Source organism: Malania oleifera, chromosome 7, assembly GCF_029873635.1.
Source record: "Malania oleifera isolate guangnan ecotype guangnan chromosome 7, ASM2987363v1, whole genome shotgun sequence".
NCBI classification, from domain to species: domain Eukaryota; kingdom Viridiplantae; phylum Streptophyta; class Magnoliopsida; order Santalales; family Ximeniaceae; genus Malania; species Malania oleifera.
The window spans coordinates 51,580,156-51,598,466 of record NC_080423.1 but is presented as its reverse complement, the minus strand read 5'-3'; the positions used below and the strand labels follow the sequence as shown (position 1 = coordinate 51,598,466).

The 18,311-nt window shown below is 37.2% G+C and overlaps 1 protein-coding gene across 1 annotated transcript; it reads right to left on the bottom strand.

Moving 5' to 3' along the window:
* Positions 1-3,493: 3,493 nt before the first annotated feature.
* On the bottom strand, positions 3,494-4,111 carry LOC131160836 (uncharacterized). Its single transcript, XM_058116716.1, has one exon. The coding sequence runs from the start codon at positions 4,109-4,111 to the stop codon at positions 3,494-3,496; it is 618 nt and encodes a 205-aa protein (XP_057972699.1).
* Between the last annotated feature and the right edge of the window lie 14,200 nt (positions 4,112-18,311).

Sequence of the window (18,311 nt, the reverse complement as noted above, 5' to 3'; positions counted from 1 at the left end):
CCAAGGAAAACACAGTAGCTAGTTATGGATTTCCGGCTATTAGGATATGAGCCCCAATCACTGTCACTATATACCTTTAACTGTAAACTGGAATATGATGGATAGAAAAGTGCTTGACCTGGTGCTATCTTGATATATCTAAGAACCTCGTGTGCTGCATTTAAATGAGGAACTCGTGGGGTTCCCATGAACTGGATGAGGAGTTGGACAGAATAAGAGAGGTCTGGTCGAGTGATGGTCAGATACATCAAGCGGCCAATGAGTCTTTTGTAAATGGTGGGATCTTCAATAGGTTTTCTTTCGTCTCTTGACAACCTGAGATTTTGATCCAAGGGAATTTTAGCGGGTGTAGACCCAATGGTTCCCGTATCTGATAGAATGTCCAATGCATATTTTCGTTGACAAAGATGGATCCCCTTTTCTAATCGTGCAACTTCGATGCTAAGAAAGTATTTGAGTTGCCCAAGATCTTTGATTTTAAACTTTTCATCCAAAGCTCCCTTAAGTTTTTCAATAGATCTCATGTCATTGCTGGCCATAATTATGTCATCAACATAAACTAAGATGGCTGTGAAAGAACCATTATGCATTCGGCTAAATAAGCTGTAATATCCTTTAGATTGGGTGTAACCATGCTGGATGATGAAGGAGGAGAGTTTAGCATACCATTGCCTTGAGGCTTGCTTAAGGCCATACAAACTTTTAAGCAGCCTGCAGACCTTTGTTTCATCTGCTGTGCGATAGCCAGGTGGCAGCTTCATGTACACTTCTTCATCAAGATCACCATGAAGGAAGGCATTGTTGACATTGAATTGATGTAAATGCAAGCCTTTGATTGCTGCCAATGCTAGTAAAGCTCTGATAGATACCATCTTAGCTACAGGGGAGAAAGTTTCATGATAGTCTATGCCCTCTTCCTGTGTGTATCCTTTGCAGACCAATTTGGCCTTGTATCGTTCAATGGTCCCATTGGCATTGTATTTTATCTTGTAAAACCATTTGCATCCGATGGCTTTCTTACCAGGAGGAAGCTCTGTGATAGTCCAAGTTTTATTCTATTCAAGAGCTGCAATTTCATTCAGCATAGCTTTCTCCCAATTAGGATCCTTAACAGCATCATGATATAAATAGGGTTTAGTGTTTTTAGTGATTGTGGTGACAAAGGCCTTGTGTTTAGGTGTAATGTTATGATAGGATAAAGAGGCACAAAGTGGAAAAGGACTACCTGGAGCTGCAGGACCTCGTTTCTTGTTGAACTCCTGTGAATGGGTGAGAAAGCCAGCAGAGCTAGCTTGCTAACAAATGAAGTGTTCAAGGTGAGGTGGTGGCCTTTTGGTTCTAGTCGATCTCCTTGGGAGATGAGGACTGTTTATAGTGTGGTTTGAGGTTTCACCAGGAGGTTGAGGTGATGTTGAGGGTTGACTTGGTGTGTTTTGTGGGCTGTCAGGTTCAGTGGCATTAGCTGGTGTAGGAGAGTTTTCATAGGAGAAATCCATGATGGTAGGCTGAGGGAAAGGAGGCTGAGTAGCTGGGACAGTGGTGGCTTCTCCAGATTGCAAGGGGAAAATGTCTTCATGAAAAATGACATTCCTTGAGACGAAGATTTTTTTAGTTTGCAAGTCCATTAGTTTGTATCCTTTCACCCCCAAGGGGTATCCCAAGAAAATACACTTTCTTGCTCATGCATCAAATTTGTCTCTGTTATTTGAGAGAGTTGAGGCAAAGGCTAAGCAACCGAAGACTCTGATGTGGGCATATACAGGCTTGGATTTAAAAAGGAGTTCAAAAGGACTTTTGGATTTTAAGATGGCAGATGGAGTTTTGTTAATGAGGTAGACTGCTGTCAGCACACAACCACTCCAATATATGACAGCAAGCCCACTTTGGAATCTCAAGGCTCTTGTAACATTTAAGATGTGCTGGTGTTTTCTTTCAACTCTAGCATTTTGTTCAGGGGTCTCCACACAAGTTCTTTGTTGAATGATGCCCTTCTCTTGATAAAATTGTTTCAAATCAAATTCCCCTCCATTGTCACTCCGAATGGTTTTGATTTTGGTTGCAAATTGAGTTTCTATCAGGGCACAAAATCCTTTTAAGGTAGAACTTGCATCAGATTTAAATTTCAAAAGATATACCCAGCTGCACCTGCTGAAGTCATCGAAAATGGTAAGAAAATATCGGAAACCATTATAAGAAACTTCATTACATGGCCCCCAGAGATCACAATGAATGAGTTCAAAACAATGTTCAGATTTGTGTTGACTACAAGGAAAAGGAAGCTTGTGAAGCTTGGCTAAGGGAAAAACAAAGCAAGGCTTAGCAGTTAGTGAAGTTTTGCATACAGGTTCAAGATTGAGAAAATCTAATTTTACTGATGAAGGGTGTCCTAGGCGGCAATGCCAAAGGTCCATGTTCTGGATGTTGGTGATTGCAGTTATTTGTGGTGATATGTTGGTGACTTTGGATAGGGCTTAAGTTAAAGATGCTGGAGGAACTTCATTCTATAGCAAATGGTATAACCCATCTTTACCTCACCCATTCCAGTCATGCGCCAAGTCAAAACATCCTGAACAAAACAATTTTCAGATAAGAAAATAAGACAACACTTCAAGGTGTGAGCCAATTTTTTGGCAGAGATGAGATTAAAAGAAAAGGATGGAACACACAGGACATTGTGAAGAATAAGGTCTTTTGTTGGTTTCACTGTGCCAATGTGGGTCATGGAGACAGCTTCTTCATTAGGCAAGATTATAGAGTAGGAGACTTCAGCTGTTATGGAAGTGAAGAAACAGGTCACACAGACCATATGATCTGTTGCACCTGTGTCAATTATCCAGGGAACAGTTGAAATGTCTTTGGGTTTGCTTGTGAAAGCTGAGAGACAGAGAGGTATACTAGAGAACTGAGGAATGTGCACATCAGGAGGAGAAGCAATGATAATTTGAACAGAATGCACCGAGGCTTGACTAGTCTACCTGAGCATGGCCATTAGTTCTTGGTATTGCTCTTGAGTTATAGTGCTTTGACCTCCATGAGTTCCTTGTTCTGGAATAGGTAGAGGAGATGCTGAAACTTGATGAGCATACGAGCCAATAGGTGGAGTTCTACCATGAAGTCTGTGCCCTGGAGGATAGCCATGAAGTTTGTAACATTTTTCTGTAGTATGTCTAGGAATATGGCAGTGATTGCACACTGGTTTGCTGGGATTGGCCTTGAAACACTCCTCTAGAGAGTGACCATGAATTTTGCAATGAGAACAATAGTATTTGTCACGTCTCTGAGAGCTGTTTTGAGGTGTGAGCTGTCTGGTGCTATCCTTGACCAGGAGAGCAAAGGGTTCCATGGGAGAAAGGTCAGAAGATATCTCTTTATGCTTCTCTTCATGTTGGATGATTGAGTAAACCTCATTCAAATTGGGGAAAGGTTTAATGAGCAATATTTGTGCCTTCAAACCTTTGTAGGAGTCATTGAGTCCCATTAGGAATTTCATTACCTAGTCCCTTTGTTGATTTTCGATCACTGTTTTCAAGCCACCACAACTACAGCTAGGGATGGATTCATAGTTCATCAGTTCATCGAGAAGTGTTTTCAGCTTGGAGAAGTAACAACTCACTGAATCTTGTTGCTGCATCATGGTAGCAATCCCTTGTTTGATTTCATAAATCCTTGGGGCATTTTGCTGTGCAAGACGATGCTCAAGCTCAACCCACAACTGGTGTGTCATTTTTACATACAGGGTGCTGCATTTGATGTCAGCCGACATGGAGTTCTGCAGCCAAGTAATAACAATGTCATTGCAACGAGGCCAATGATCCATCAAGGGACTGTCAGGTTCAATTGGCTCACGAATGCTGCCATCGATGAAACCCAGCTTGTTCTTAATACGCGAGGCACGCTTCATTGATCTTGTCCAGGGATGATAATTGCTAGAATCCAACACTTGTGTGATGAGTAAAGCTCTAGAGTGGTCGTTGGTGCTAATGAAGTATGGGTTGCTAGGCTGTGATGGATCAAGATGGATTGAGTGATGGTTTGAGGCTGTTGAATTGGTGTTTTGGTTTTGGTTTTGATTGGTGTCTTGATTGGAATTGGTAGAGTCAGTTCGAGCCATTGAGACTAACTTGGCTCTGATATCATGAAACAAATTGAAATGGACAGCTTTGCAAGAAGAAAATTCAGAATAGAACAGAGAGAGATGAAGATGAGAAAGAAGAATTCGTCTTCCTTGCTTTTTTGATACCGAATTGTACACTCAGGGCAAGATAAATAGGGTGAAGGAAAAATAACAGAAAGGGAATCAACGAGCAAGGAAAATAATTGCCCAAGCAGAAAGAGAAAAAAAAAACAAAAAAAAAGGAACAACAATCTGTTGGAGCCATTCACGTGCTCTTTCTTCAGGTTTCTGGTGGGAGCTAGGGAGCTGAGCTGGAGTTACAGAATGGGCATGCTGAGCTGGAGTTGGATATTTGGCATCTTTAATTTGTAATATCTCCTCCATAAACCCTACTCTCCCCTAAAATATCCTATTCCCCCTCTAATATTTTGCCCTAATTGTGTCTCCCCTTGAGATAGGCGCATGGGCCATTTTTTGGTGGCCCAAGACTTTTTTTTTCCTTAAGCACTGCACACGACCCAACACAAAAACTTCACTTTCTAACCCAAATTTGACCCTATAAAAGTTTGAATTAACAAAAGGCTATTTTACAATGAATTTTATATATCTTAGTAGTATTTCCAATGCCACTTGAATCATACCAATCCGATATTAGATGAAAGAGTTATGATTAAAATACCGAAATACGTTTAGGTTGTCTCCTAGCAAATTTCAGACTTGGATTGTTGTCCACTTTTAATTGCATGACATGGATTCATGTGTATGAAACCCACATAGTCTTCTCACACAACACTCGGTTCTCTTTTATATCTCCTTTAATTTTGAAAATTATCACATTGCATAACACAGATTCTTCAATTTTTACACACGCACACGACTTCAAACAACTGCGTGCATGACTCATCATTTGCTGGCATGTGGCTCACGGTCTGTTTTGACTCTCTTGGAACCCTTTTTGCTAAAAACTCAAAACATGAAAGTTTTATATAATCCTTTTCTATTTCTCTAAAAATTTTAATCATCTCGATTAGAGTTCAGACGAAAAAGTTATACGCGATTTACGAACAGGTGCCGGTTTTGGTTCTCAGGAATTTTCCTGCGATAAAAAAATTACCAAAAATTCATAAATTGTTCAATAAAACACATAAATCATAAATAAGGCACTTTTTTAAAATATTGGACATAATTATACATTTAATTAAAAATAGAAGCCATAATGCCCGGGTTAAGATGCCTAATTATGCAGTTTTAGCACGTAATCATGTCCAACAATAGAATACACGATACGATCAAGCACCAATGGCAGTACAACCTCTCAGCGCAATTAGTGGTGGAGGTAAATATAAACCAACATATTATCTAGACGCTCCTCCGCATCAGTATCATTCACAGCAGGTATATTAGAGTTACGCACTTCTAGGATTTTAATTTAATGAAGCTTCTGTTCCACCGACGACGCCTTTTGAGGATAGCATGGCACAAATGACTAATACACTTTAGGTTTTTATGCAAATTAACACTCAAACCATGAATGAATTGTGGAGCACCATCAAGGAGTTAAATACCAATTTGACTAAGATGAGCACGACATTGAATACCCTGGAAAAAGAGGAGTTTCTGGCACAACCTCAGTCTGATCCTCAAGTATACTAGCAACAACATCAACAAGTACATGATGTCTCAGGGGATCCTCTTGAGATAGAGAAGGCCGTTAATACTCTAAGAAGTGAAGAAGATGTTCCTTAACCTGAGATACCCATCGACAGAGAAACAGTTACCCTAACACCTAAAGATGCAACCGAGATAGATGAAGGTAAAGAAAAGTCAGAGGAAGCGAGCCCAAAATTGAAGGAGGCGTCATCCCGGCTAGATACTCAAGTGCAGTATACAATCATGGAATCGTCATCCCAGCCAAATATTCAAGTACAAGAAACAGTCGTGGAACCGTCACTCCCTACTGGAGTAAATGTCAAGGAGTGCAATGCTGAGGCAAATCCATGCAGTGGTAAGGTGATTGGTACACCCGATAAAGAGGGTGAGTAGAATGGTGAGAATTTAACTTTCAAGGAATTAGGTAAAAACTTTAATGTTAATGCTTTTGAAGAAATTAAGGTAACTGGCCTGGCAACTTTGCCTCAAAGACCGATTCTTAAAGAAGTACATTTCCTGGAAAACATACTGAATAAAGATCCCTTCTTGTTAAAAGAAGGAAGGTAGTTTGCACATGTTTTTTCTGGTCTCTGAGAATGCATTGATTTCTTTGAGACTAAATTTTGTGCAGGTAACAAGACTGATACATTGTGATGACTCAAATTTGGAGACCCGATGGTTCAATTTATAAAACTGCACCAACCTTACGAAATTCCTCCAGATCCTCCGTGAGACAGACTGTGATGTTTTTCTTTCCTTTCTTTTCATTTTGTTTTACCTTGTTTTATTTTTAGTTAATTTTCAAGTACATTTTTCCTCAGTTTCAGTTTTTATTTTCCCTTACTTCTCCACCCAGGTATGCTCTACTTCCCCCGTGCACATGTTTTCTGTTTCCCTTATGCTTTCACATTGAGGACAATGTTTCACTTTAGTTGGGGGAGATGGGAAAATACATTGAAAAAAGAAAAATTGAATATGGATGATTAGACCATGATTAACACTAATTTATACCCTTTACATACTTTTATATAACCTAGGAGTTACACACTTTTGATTGGTAGTTCATTCATGTTAATCTGGCTATCCAATCTCAACAACCTCACAGCCTTCAATTCTCTCTCTCTCTCTCTCTCTCTCTCTCTCTCTCTCTCTCTCTCTCTCTCTCTCTCTCCCCCTCTCTCTCTCTCTCTCTCTCCTTCTTCTTTTGTTCTCTAGTTTTTTTTTCTTGCATTTAACTACTTGATTAATCATTATTGTTAATTTTCAGTTGAATTTTAATTAAAGTTTTGAACTTTAAAATTTCTATTGAGTTATTATTATTAAAGTCAATTTTTTTTTCTCTTCTTATTTAATATCACTATTAGAGTTCATTTTGGTTGGGTTATTTTTCATTGTTAAAGTTTGAGTTGATCTCTTTAAAAAAAATCTTCTTTAGGATTTAAATTTTGTTGGTTTCTATTTATCTAAAGTTTAGTTTATTTAAAGTATGAGTTCTTATTGTGTTTTAGTCTATTGTTTAACTTGTTAAAGAGTCAAGTTTGTTTCTTTTGTTGGATCTGGTTTAATCGTAACTTAAGTTCTTGATTGTGTTAAAGTTTATGTTTTTTTTTTTTTTTTTGGTGTGTGTTTTTTATTTTGGTTTTTAGAGTTGTGTGCTCAAGTCAGGTAGTAAAGTTATCATCTTTAGGTGTTTTGTCCGAAGTTTCAAATGTGGGATTTATTTCTTGCTTGAAGGATTAAACGTAGGATTGTGTTTGGTATTTAATTTTGTCATCGTCTATTTCATTGTGCCTGTTTCCCATTTCTTGTCATTAATTTAGAGCGTGTTAGGTTCATAAATTAAATTTCACATTGTTTTAATTTCGTCACAAAATCTCAAAAATCCCAGGAAACCGAATCTGAACCATGTTTAGTAAAATATTATTTTCTTAATTTCTTCTAGGATTACACAATTTTGGAACAAAACTGCATTCCTTGAGGAGACGATCTGACCCTTTGACTAATTATATACGACTGAACTCCTATACTTGGGATAGTCTTCGTGCTGCTCATTTTTAGAGTGAGTCACTTCCTTAGATCTTAGAATTAGTTATTTAAATAAAAAGGGGTAGTGATTACTAAATCCTTGGGAAGTGGTTTGTGCTTAAAATGTCAAATCTTAGTATATGCGTTCACTATACTAAGAACATTAGAGAATCAAGTCAATTTTAAAATTTTTGTGACATATCCAATTGGATCACTTAATGTATATATCATTAAGATTCGTTAAAGTATGAAAATATTTTCTATAGCATGCTAATTTTAAACCTGAAGGATTAAGATAATAGGAGACTGGTCTCCACTTAAATCCATATCATTCTTTTGAAATGTTCAAAGTAAAGGTTAAGGGCGCAACTAACTAAAATATCTGGAACCTACTATTTCTAAGATGAAAAACATAAATCATTAACTCTCGAATAAAATCTCAAAAGCATGCCCAAATAAATCCACTTCCAAATGGACAATAGTATCCTTACTTGATAAATATTTCTCAATGCATTCATGCTTAAATAAGAAAATCTTAAGTTAAGCATATCTTGTCCATTGCACAAGTTTGTGGTTTAGTGAATTAATCTAATACTACATATCATTTAACCCTAAACTCAACTTAGAGCTTTATGCTTGATGTTAGCCTTGGGGGCTACATAATCATAATTAATGTGTTTTGATGTTATTAACCTATCTGTGGTTCCTAGTGTTTCCTATCTTTGCAGAAATATGTTAAGTACTGGTACAAGTAACAAATACGTGAAGGTATTGGTCAAAAGGCAAATATTGGATCAACTATACATCATGTAAAATAGATCAGAAGGACACTCACTCAAAAAGAACTCAAACACAACCAAAGGAAGAATTAATTGTAATGGGGTGTGTTTGAGGTAGTATATTTTGTAACTCTGGCAATTTTATCTCATACATGATTTCTAAGCAAGAGTTTAGCAAATGCATGCATACTACGACACATGAGTTTGTAAGATCTCACTTAAGTCACAAACTCAACTTTCATTGTTTTCAAAGTTAAATTTAAGAGTTTTTCAAAAGAATCCTAAACTCAAAATATGTTTTCCAAGGGACAAGTTTTCAACATCTTGATTTTATAAACTCCTACATACTTAGTCCCGGTTTTGTTAAAACATGGTTTAGCTACTAAAGACTTAAAGAAAGTCAAGTATATTTTCATAAAGGACATACTAAACATATAAGATATTAATGAGCTTTCAAATGTGATTTCATAAACAAGATATCTTATATTCAGGGGGAAACTCACTTAAACAAGTTTTAATCTATATTAAACCTAATATCTTTTATATACTTTTGTCCAAGAATGTTTTAAGTGATTAAAAGGTTTTCTAGTTGGGAAATACAGAGCAACCATTAACTAGTGCTATGCACTCGTCGACTAATGTTTCCAGTAGCCTTATTTGAGTTTTTGCCCAGTTGACTCATCAACGAATGACATGGACTTGTCAACGAAAGGAAGTGACTCATCGACTAATGGTCTTTGAATCGTCGATGAGAAATTCCTTTAGCTAAAATGAGTTTTCAGCCTAAGTGACTCGTTGACGAGTGAGGGTTACTCGTAGATGACTAGTGAGGACTCATCGATGAGTGGGGTAGACTTATAGATGATTCGCATTGTGAACAACGCACCAATGGCTAGAAAATGGCTAGTTTCTTTTGGAATTTGCTCCCAAGAGTCCAATAATGGCTAGCAAGGGTTTTTGGCTATAAGTACAAGTCCATAGACTTGTTTAGTAATGGTTTTGGTGATTTATACAAGTTTATAGTGAAAATTATCTTTGAAAACAAAACCTAGGCACTTTGCATTTTGTTCATCATTCACAAGTGCTCATTCTCTCTTTCTCTCTAACCTTGTGTGAATCATTCCTTAAGAGAATAGTGTAAGGATTTTTTTGTAATTTATATTAGCTCATTTGTGGAGCATTTCTTTGTTTTTCCATCATCATGTAAAAGGTTCTTTGTGAATCGTTGTTGGAGGTTCTTTGTGAACCATTTGGTGAAGGTTCTTTGTGAATCAAAGGCTCTTGGTGAGCATGGTAGGAATTTGTTCCTGAGTGTAGGGATTTGTTCTCGAGTTGTAAGGCTTCTCTGTCGGTGAACGAGTATCCTTAATGGATTGTGGAATCCTTGGCTTGGTGCTAAGGCGTGGACGTAGGCTTGGTTCCAAACCACGTTAAATAACAGTGTTAAGCTTCTCTCTCCCTACTATTTATTATTTGTCTGGTGCTTGATTTACTTTACCTATATTGTGATATAATTGCTTGAATCTTGCCAAGTATTTTATTTTTTTAGAGAAAATCGAAATACGCAAAAAAGAGTCCATTCATCTCCCCCCTCTCTAACTCTATATACTCTTAGGTGGGGCGATTAACAAGTGGTATTAGAGCGAGGTGCTTGCATTTTCAGAGTTAAATCTAGAGCGTAAAGATCAAATGGAGTATTTGGTGGGCACCTCTTCACAAGGACAATCCATGACCAAGCCACCATTTTTCAATGTCTTCAACTATCGGACTTGGAAAAATCGAATGACCATCTTCATCCAAGCACACGACCTCAAAATGTGGTGAGTCATCTCAAAGGGAAATTATGAGTTCAAAAATGCCAAAGGTGAACCAAACAACTTGAGGATTTGTCGGACACTGAATCGAGGCTAGTTGAGCTTAACTTTAAAACCAAGATTTTTTTTTATTATGCTTTAAATGATAATTAATATAATCATATTTGTGGTGGTGAAACCGGTAAAGAAATATGGGATAAACTTGAAATCACATATGAACGTACTTCCCAAGTTAAGAAGTCCAAAATATAAATGTTAGTAAAAAAGTATCAAATGTTCAAAATGGATGAGGGAGAATCAATCACATCCATGTTCCCTCGGTTCACACACATCAAAAAAGGTTTAAAAGCATTCGAGAGAACTTATTCTATGGAGGATAATGTTTAAAAAGTTCTCCGATCTTTACCCATGTCATGGCATGCTAAGTCAACTGTCATTAAGGAACCAAAGGATCTAACCAAAGTTACTCTTGATGAGTTAATTGGGTCACTATGACCTATGAAATTAAGAAAAACATGACTTTGGATTCCGAAAAAAACTAGGAAGGATATGGGTATGGCATTAAACTCATCTAGTTCAAAATATAAAGAAATGCTTGAAAATGAGGAGGATAGTGAGGATGACATAAAAACACTCACAAAAGATTTCAAGAAATTTCTAATAAAAAAACAATATTTTGTTAAACAAACTAAAAATGAAGAAACAAACAAAAATGATAACATTAGGTGCTACAATTGCAAAAAGGTAGGGCATATTATAACAAATTGTCCCCTGATCAAACACAAAGGAAATTTTCAAAAAGAAGATTATAATGTTACGAATGCTACTATTTGCAATGAAAGTGATGATGAAGAAAAAACACACTTGTGCTTTATGGCTAATGAACAAGAAGAGATAAGTTTGGATAAGGAGGATTATACTCCTTATGATGAAGTAGTAGAAAATTGTGCAAAATTATTTAATGAATTAGTTTTGGCAAAGAAGAATAACAAAAGTATTGAAAAAGAGCTTGCTCTGGTTAAATTAAGGGAATCCTCAATAAAAGAAAAATAAATCTTTAGTTGTCAAAAACAAAGGCTTAGAAGATAAATCTTCAAAATCAAAAGGAAAAGAACCTTGCCTTTGTTTTGCCTTTAAAGAGGACAATATTTCCTTTAAAAAGGAAAATAAGGAGCTTATTGAAAAAGCTAAAAAAGGCCATGAAATTCTTCAAGCGGAAGTAGGAAATTTAAAGAATCAAATTGCAAAAATCTTAAAAGAAAATGCTCTATTGAAAAAGGAAAATAAAGATCATGGTAAAATCATAAGAGGAAAGAAAACTCAAATAATTCTTTGCGAGTTAAAAGAAATAATCCTTCCAAAAAGAATTTGAAATCCTTTTATAAATCACATGTTCATGCCTTAACAAGAAAAAATAATGGAAATAAGTCAAGACCCTCACAGGCGAACAAAATTTGTTTATATTGTGAAAGAAAGGGTCACATATGATGTGAATTCCGGTGTTATCCCAAGAGTGGGGGTGAATTGGGTATTTTTAAAATCAAGTCCTTCAAGTTCTAATTTTGAAAACTATCAATTACAAACTTACAAGCTACTTAACAACTAGCTCAATGTTTCATGATTAATCATTTTAATGTGTGTCTTTATCAAGCATACAATTTTACCCAATTACTCACAAAAGTACCAAATGTTCAATTCATACACAAAAACCAAATAATTCAAATGCAAGCAAAAATTTAAAAAGAGTTAAGGGAAGAGAGGTGCAAACTCGATTTTTACGACGTTCGGCCTACCCTAGCCTACATACTCGCCTTGAGCAACCCACTCAAGGATTCAACTAAAAATCCACTCCTTTAACTGGGTAGGAGCTTCCCTTACAATCTGTTGCTTACAAGAGGCATAGCTTCCTCCTCAACCCCGGTTCACAACCCAAACTATGAATACAATATAAAGAATACAATTTTTGTAACAACTAAAAATGCTTCTAACCAAGCTAGTGAGTGCAATAGAAATTCTATTACATACTCATATAATAAAACATGAAGCTCAATGTGTGTGTAAGATTTTTTCAATGATATTTGGGTATCAACAAATATATGATCTTTGTATATATATATATGACAAAATATCTTCAAAATCTGAACACAAGCCAGTATTATTCAACCAGATTTCTCAAGGTTATGTATTTTAGAATCCTTAGTATTTGCTTATCAAAAGTTTTTGCAATAATATCATAAGATGAAATCTTTGTGTAAAATATAAACTTGAATGTCTGAAAAGATTCAAACTTTAGCAAAATCCTTTCTCAAATGAACTTTTCAAGTACTAAAACAAGGATTTTTCTTCTCAATAAAAATATTAGATATAAGAGTTTGAGAGATGAAAAACCTTTGATATATAGATTGAATCCACAAATGAATCACTTATTTATCAAACCTTAATCACCAAGGATTGCTTGCATGATGTGTAGATGAAATCCCTTTAAAAAGTTAAGATGATTTACCCAAAGAATGTGAATGCAGTAGAGTGTTGGAAAAATCTTTGGAATGGAGGCACCCTTAGCACAAGATGTGAAAATATGTCTCTAAAACTCTAGCTTCTTGTGTTTTTAGGGTTTTGGGAGTGTTTAAATAATGTTCTCACGATTAGATCATGGAGATTAAATGTTAATCTATCCGTACTTGCGCAGGAACGTCATTCTGCGCCACGACCTTCATCGACGAATGGGTACGTTCGTCAACAAGTGTACAACACTTATTCGTTGATGAGACTATGAGTTCGTCGACGAGAGCAGTGTTTGAACTTCTTGGGCTCTCGGTATTTTTTTTGTTGATGAGACAAAACTCTTCATCACCGAGTGGCCTTCATGCATTTGTCAACGAGGCCATAGAGTTTGTCGATGAGGCCTCTAAAATTTGCCTCAAAAAATTCTTTAAACCTAGAACTAATGTAAATGAATCTTTCATGAAATTCATGACTCCTAAGGTCAATCTAGGTAATATTTGAGCTTTGAATTATATCATATGACATATGTAAATACATTCAATTCTAAATACTCATTCCCATTGAAGATCTTAAACTTGAAGCTTGCTTCTTCATCCTTTTATTCCTTTAGTTCAATGGATTGAGTCAAGTGATATGTACTTTAGGTTCCTCGTGACTTCCATATCAAGCTTACTGTCCATGCATTCCAAATTATGATCCTATTCACAAACACAATTACACAGGTCAAATACCAAGTGATTTGTCATAGGCTCGCCAAGGCTTGGGTCCTTAACTACCAAAAATAATATTTATAAACATAACAATCCCAACTTCAGTAGAAAGTGGGTAAGTCGGGTATCGATCCATGGGGACTTGAAGCGCAGTTAATAAACAACCTCCAAGTTAGTTTCATGGCCTTGTTATGACCAAGAAGTAAAATGTGATTTTTTACAATGGTGGATGTTTCTAACTGCTAGAAAGCAATTAAATGAATGCAAGTAAATCAACACTACGGGAAATCAAGTAAATTTAAGAGTTACCCTACTTATACAAAGAAATACTGTGGTCCGAATCATACACTTGATGTCATGCCTTTATCTACATTCATCCATACTTCCATAGAAATACTAACCCAAGCGGGCCAAAGAAGGAGAGGGGTGATCGAGGACACAAAGTAGCAAGGGTGCAACAACCATCCGAAGCACATTTGGGAATTAAAGTATACCCTGTATCAACGATGAATGAACACCTCTGCGGTTCCGTAGCCAATTATTTCCCTCTGATTGATATGTAGAAGTGTTTATCCTTATTTGCAATCCTTCATCAAACACACAACAGGTAAATGGAAAGCAGTAAACGAAAGCATGTAAATGAAAGCAAGAGTAAAAAGATCATCCCTTTATTATTCAGAACATTTTTCACTAACGTTAGGAATTATAAATGGAGTCATCATGTAATATACATGGATAGCACACGAACTTCACCGGTTGTCACAGCACAACGAACACTTTATGCACACACCGAAACAGGAATTAAAAACTATGCTACTCCTAATCTATCTTGGCTCTTAATGACATCTTAAGTCTGTCACTAACCTAAGAGAGGTGAAAGTGGAACCAAGAGCTCATGTTTGTAGCAAATATTTATAGGCTCTAGGGTTTACATAGTTTGTTTTGCAATTTAGGAAGGTCTGTAACAAACCTTGCGCAGAAGATCGTCGATGTCGACCAAAGTCGCTCTTCATTGTTCTTATGTGTGCCCTGGTCAAGGCTCGTGGGATGTTTGGGATTCGAATCTCCAATGCCTTCAAATTCGTCATGCCTCAGGGTCTTTATGGTCAAGTTGATGGTCAAGACTTGCAGTATCTCGTTCTTCAAGAAATCTCAGTATCTCAACATAGTCACCCCTAAAAGTCTCTTGGTTGAACACTTCGTTAAGACTCTCGGTACTTCTGAATTTTAGTTCTGTATTAGCATCTCAATGTAGTCGCCCCAGTGGGTCATTTAGTCAAACTTTGCAGCATTATGATCTCAGTTTGAACCTTGGAGTTTGCAGTAGAAGACTAAGTCGCCCCTGTGGTTTGCTAGTCGTGCCAAATGGTTGAGCATCATCTTCTTGTCCATTTATGCTTTGAAATTATGGAGCTTGGCTAAACGTCTAGATTCAAGCTTTGAATCCTCCAAATTCTCCTTGGCTTCTTATAATGCTTAACTCCATGGTTTTGTCCTATTTTTCCTGAAAAAATAAACAAACCTTGCATAGCTCTGAACAATGATAACTCTGGGTAAATATATAACAAAATGAGGATAAGCACATGTAAATGAGGGTCTAAAATCATATATTTTAGGGACTCATCACAACCCCCAACCTACACTTTGCTAGTCCTCGAGCAAAGCAAAATCTAAGAAAACTACCAAATCCTACCTATATCATCTTTTATAGGAAACACGATTGCATTTACCATATGCAACAAGGCTTTAAACCCCTAGGTCGATCCTAGTGGATTAGTTCTAGTCTCATGAGGATTTCTATAGCGATACCCACAAACACCAGTGTAGTGAATAAAAAGTGGAAACACATGTAACATAATCATACCATTTTATATATAGAAATATAACCTTGTTACATACAAATGACTCCATACATGACTCCATTGTACACCCACTCCACAGAATTTCAATCAAGTAAAACTAGACACAACATGGCCATTTCAAGATACAACTGACAAACAATTAACCCATGATTATAATTCAAAGTTAATATTAGCATGCAAATCCAAGTATGAATAGGCCACCTCATGAGGCATGTGTACAAGATATGATTTGTCTCACTTAGAATGCTTGGAGGCACCTATAGAATGGTCTTCTTGACTCAGCCTTACTAGTTTGTTGCCTCAAAATTCACTTAAGAGAATAGGTTCACTCTCATATTTGAGGAAGAGTGCCATGGTCAAACGTCCCATATTTTTAAAGAATTGACGCTAGAAGTGCAGAGTGACTATTTTTATAAGAAAGAAATCCAGCCTTTGTTGAGGTGTCGAGTCCTTCACCCTAGCATCTTCTCATTTACTCGCCACATTTAATCAAGACCACCCTAGAGGAACTTATTCCCAAGTTTACATGAATTCAGCAGAAGCATTGGTTAGAAGATTCTTCCTATGTGCAGACTTATAGTGTGTGTTCTTAGCTTGACCTATTTATCTTTTTCTCAGAGCAGGTGTATATTTTTATTATTTTTCCTTTTTCTCTGCTTAGGTTTCTCTTTTTCATTTTCATTCTTGCATGGTCAGCTGAAACAATTGTCACTTCTTTATACTGTCTTCATGTTTTCTAATGGGAATGTAGCTCTGAATGAGTCCATGGAAAAAGTCAGTCTCTAGGGTTGGCTTAACCTTTCTGTCATGAGTAAGCTACAAGACCTATATTTATATCTCCCAGTTGATGTCACCTCTAGTCTAGCAAATACAAGAACAAAGACTAGTTGACAAATGAAATCCAGTGAAAGGAGGATAGTTGAGTTTTGTAAAGTCAGAGTTTGACGTCAAAAACTCGAGAAATGAACGAATGGCTCAAATACCTCACAAGGTGTTATAGTCACCATGATTGTTTGCTCAGTACTCTTAAAGAACCCTAAGTGCTACAAATCATGTGTGAGTGTGTTCTTAGACCCATGAAGTCCCATGTAAATACAAGAGTTTACATTGCAATATCAACCCAAACAAACCACTTAGTCAACTACCTAGAATAATGTCAAGTTGTTGGTTGTATTATGCAAATTTTGTACAACTAATTTACTACATTGTTGGTGAGCGTAGTGAAATCATATAATTAAAAATTTTATGCATGTAACCTTCAGTTATATGGGTGTATGTATAGGGTATACAGTATGTTAACGTGGTTCCCTAGAATTTGTTTGTAAAAATATTTTTTTTTTTTAAATTGTGTCACTTTTGTGAATGAAATAATGCCATGCAATGTACTATCCCCTACCCCTAACTTAGAACTTCAATGTCCTCACTGAAGTATGGATAGAAAATAGAACCTAGGCAAGGGATAAAACATTGCATGAGAACAATACTAGCAAGTGTGCAGATAGGCATCATAAAACAAGGAAGCCAAAAGTATCACACATCTTTTATTAACAGTAAAGTGTAGCACATTGTGGTACAAGCAGTACACTATCAAGCACACTATGGTGCCTGAACGCAAAACAAAAGAAAAGAGTCAAGGAAATACATGTGCCGTCGTGGCATCAGCAAATAGTATGAACGAAAACTTGGTTAGCCAATTCATGCCCTATATTAGTCCCCTTTGGAAGAGCTGCTATTGCCATAGTCAGAATTCCCACCCCCTAGATCACCAGATGCGTCAAAGGGAGTACCAGCGGCTAAGTGGCGGTCCTCGGATGCCTGTACACTTGAGGCAGCCTCCTCCTCTGCAGAAACATAGGTCGGGGAAGTTGCGGCGGGGGATGATTCTTGGATGGATGCCTAGGAAGCAGGCTCAATTGCCACTAGGGCAGCAGAGGAGGTTGATAGTGGGGATACAATCCTAGATCAGCTATAATGCCACAAGATAAGGGGAGGTTGGATTTTTAGAGGCACTAGTAGCCATGGTTCATCAATTGGGACAATTAGAGCAGAAGTTGTAGCTAGGGCAGAGGGAACCAGTGCCAACGGGGGTAGGGGCCTAGAGGTAGGTGCTGTACTTTGAGTAGTGGCAAGAGGCAGAGCGGGGGATGGAGCTGTACCTACTTAAGCAACTAGCATAGGGGTTACTTCTTTGCTCTTGCCTGAGGACTAAAACTCAATCATAATTTTTAGGCTATCGAAAGATGTTGCAAGTTTAGCAGAGGACGGATGAGATGGTGAATGTCAGATTAAGGAGACTGCAGGAGACAACGAACGACTTCGAGCAGTAGCAGATGCAGGAGGGTAGGACAGAGATACGTGTTTGTTTGCTGTAATGGAAAATATGGGAAGGATAACGGAGTTAACTGCTTGTGGAAATATGGATCACAAGATCCCAAACAGACTCTAAAAACCCTAGTGCATTTCTATGCACATATCCATCAACTTAGAGCAAACAAGCTCCAGATCATGGCATAAACGGTCCTAGTCCTCCCTAGTCGAAGGCATAGGAGAGGCTGCTAATGGTGGTGGTGCTACAGCTAATGTAGATGGTACATCAACTACTCTCCTTTTCCTTTTCGAAGCGTGGCGAGGGGGTGGAACCGGTAATTGCATAGGCTCATCCTCAAGGATATGCCAGAAATTCAGTACCAGCAGCTCAGATACCCAAGGTTCGTCAAATGGAGCCCATTGATTAACTTTCAGTCTAGCAGTGGCTACTAATTGTAAACTCTGCCGCCATCACCTCTCAGTTGTTACCTCACCAATGGGAACGTGTGCCTCTAGATTCTTAAGGTTAATTCACAGGTGTTGAA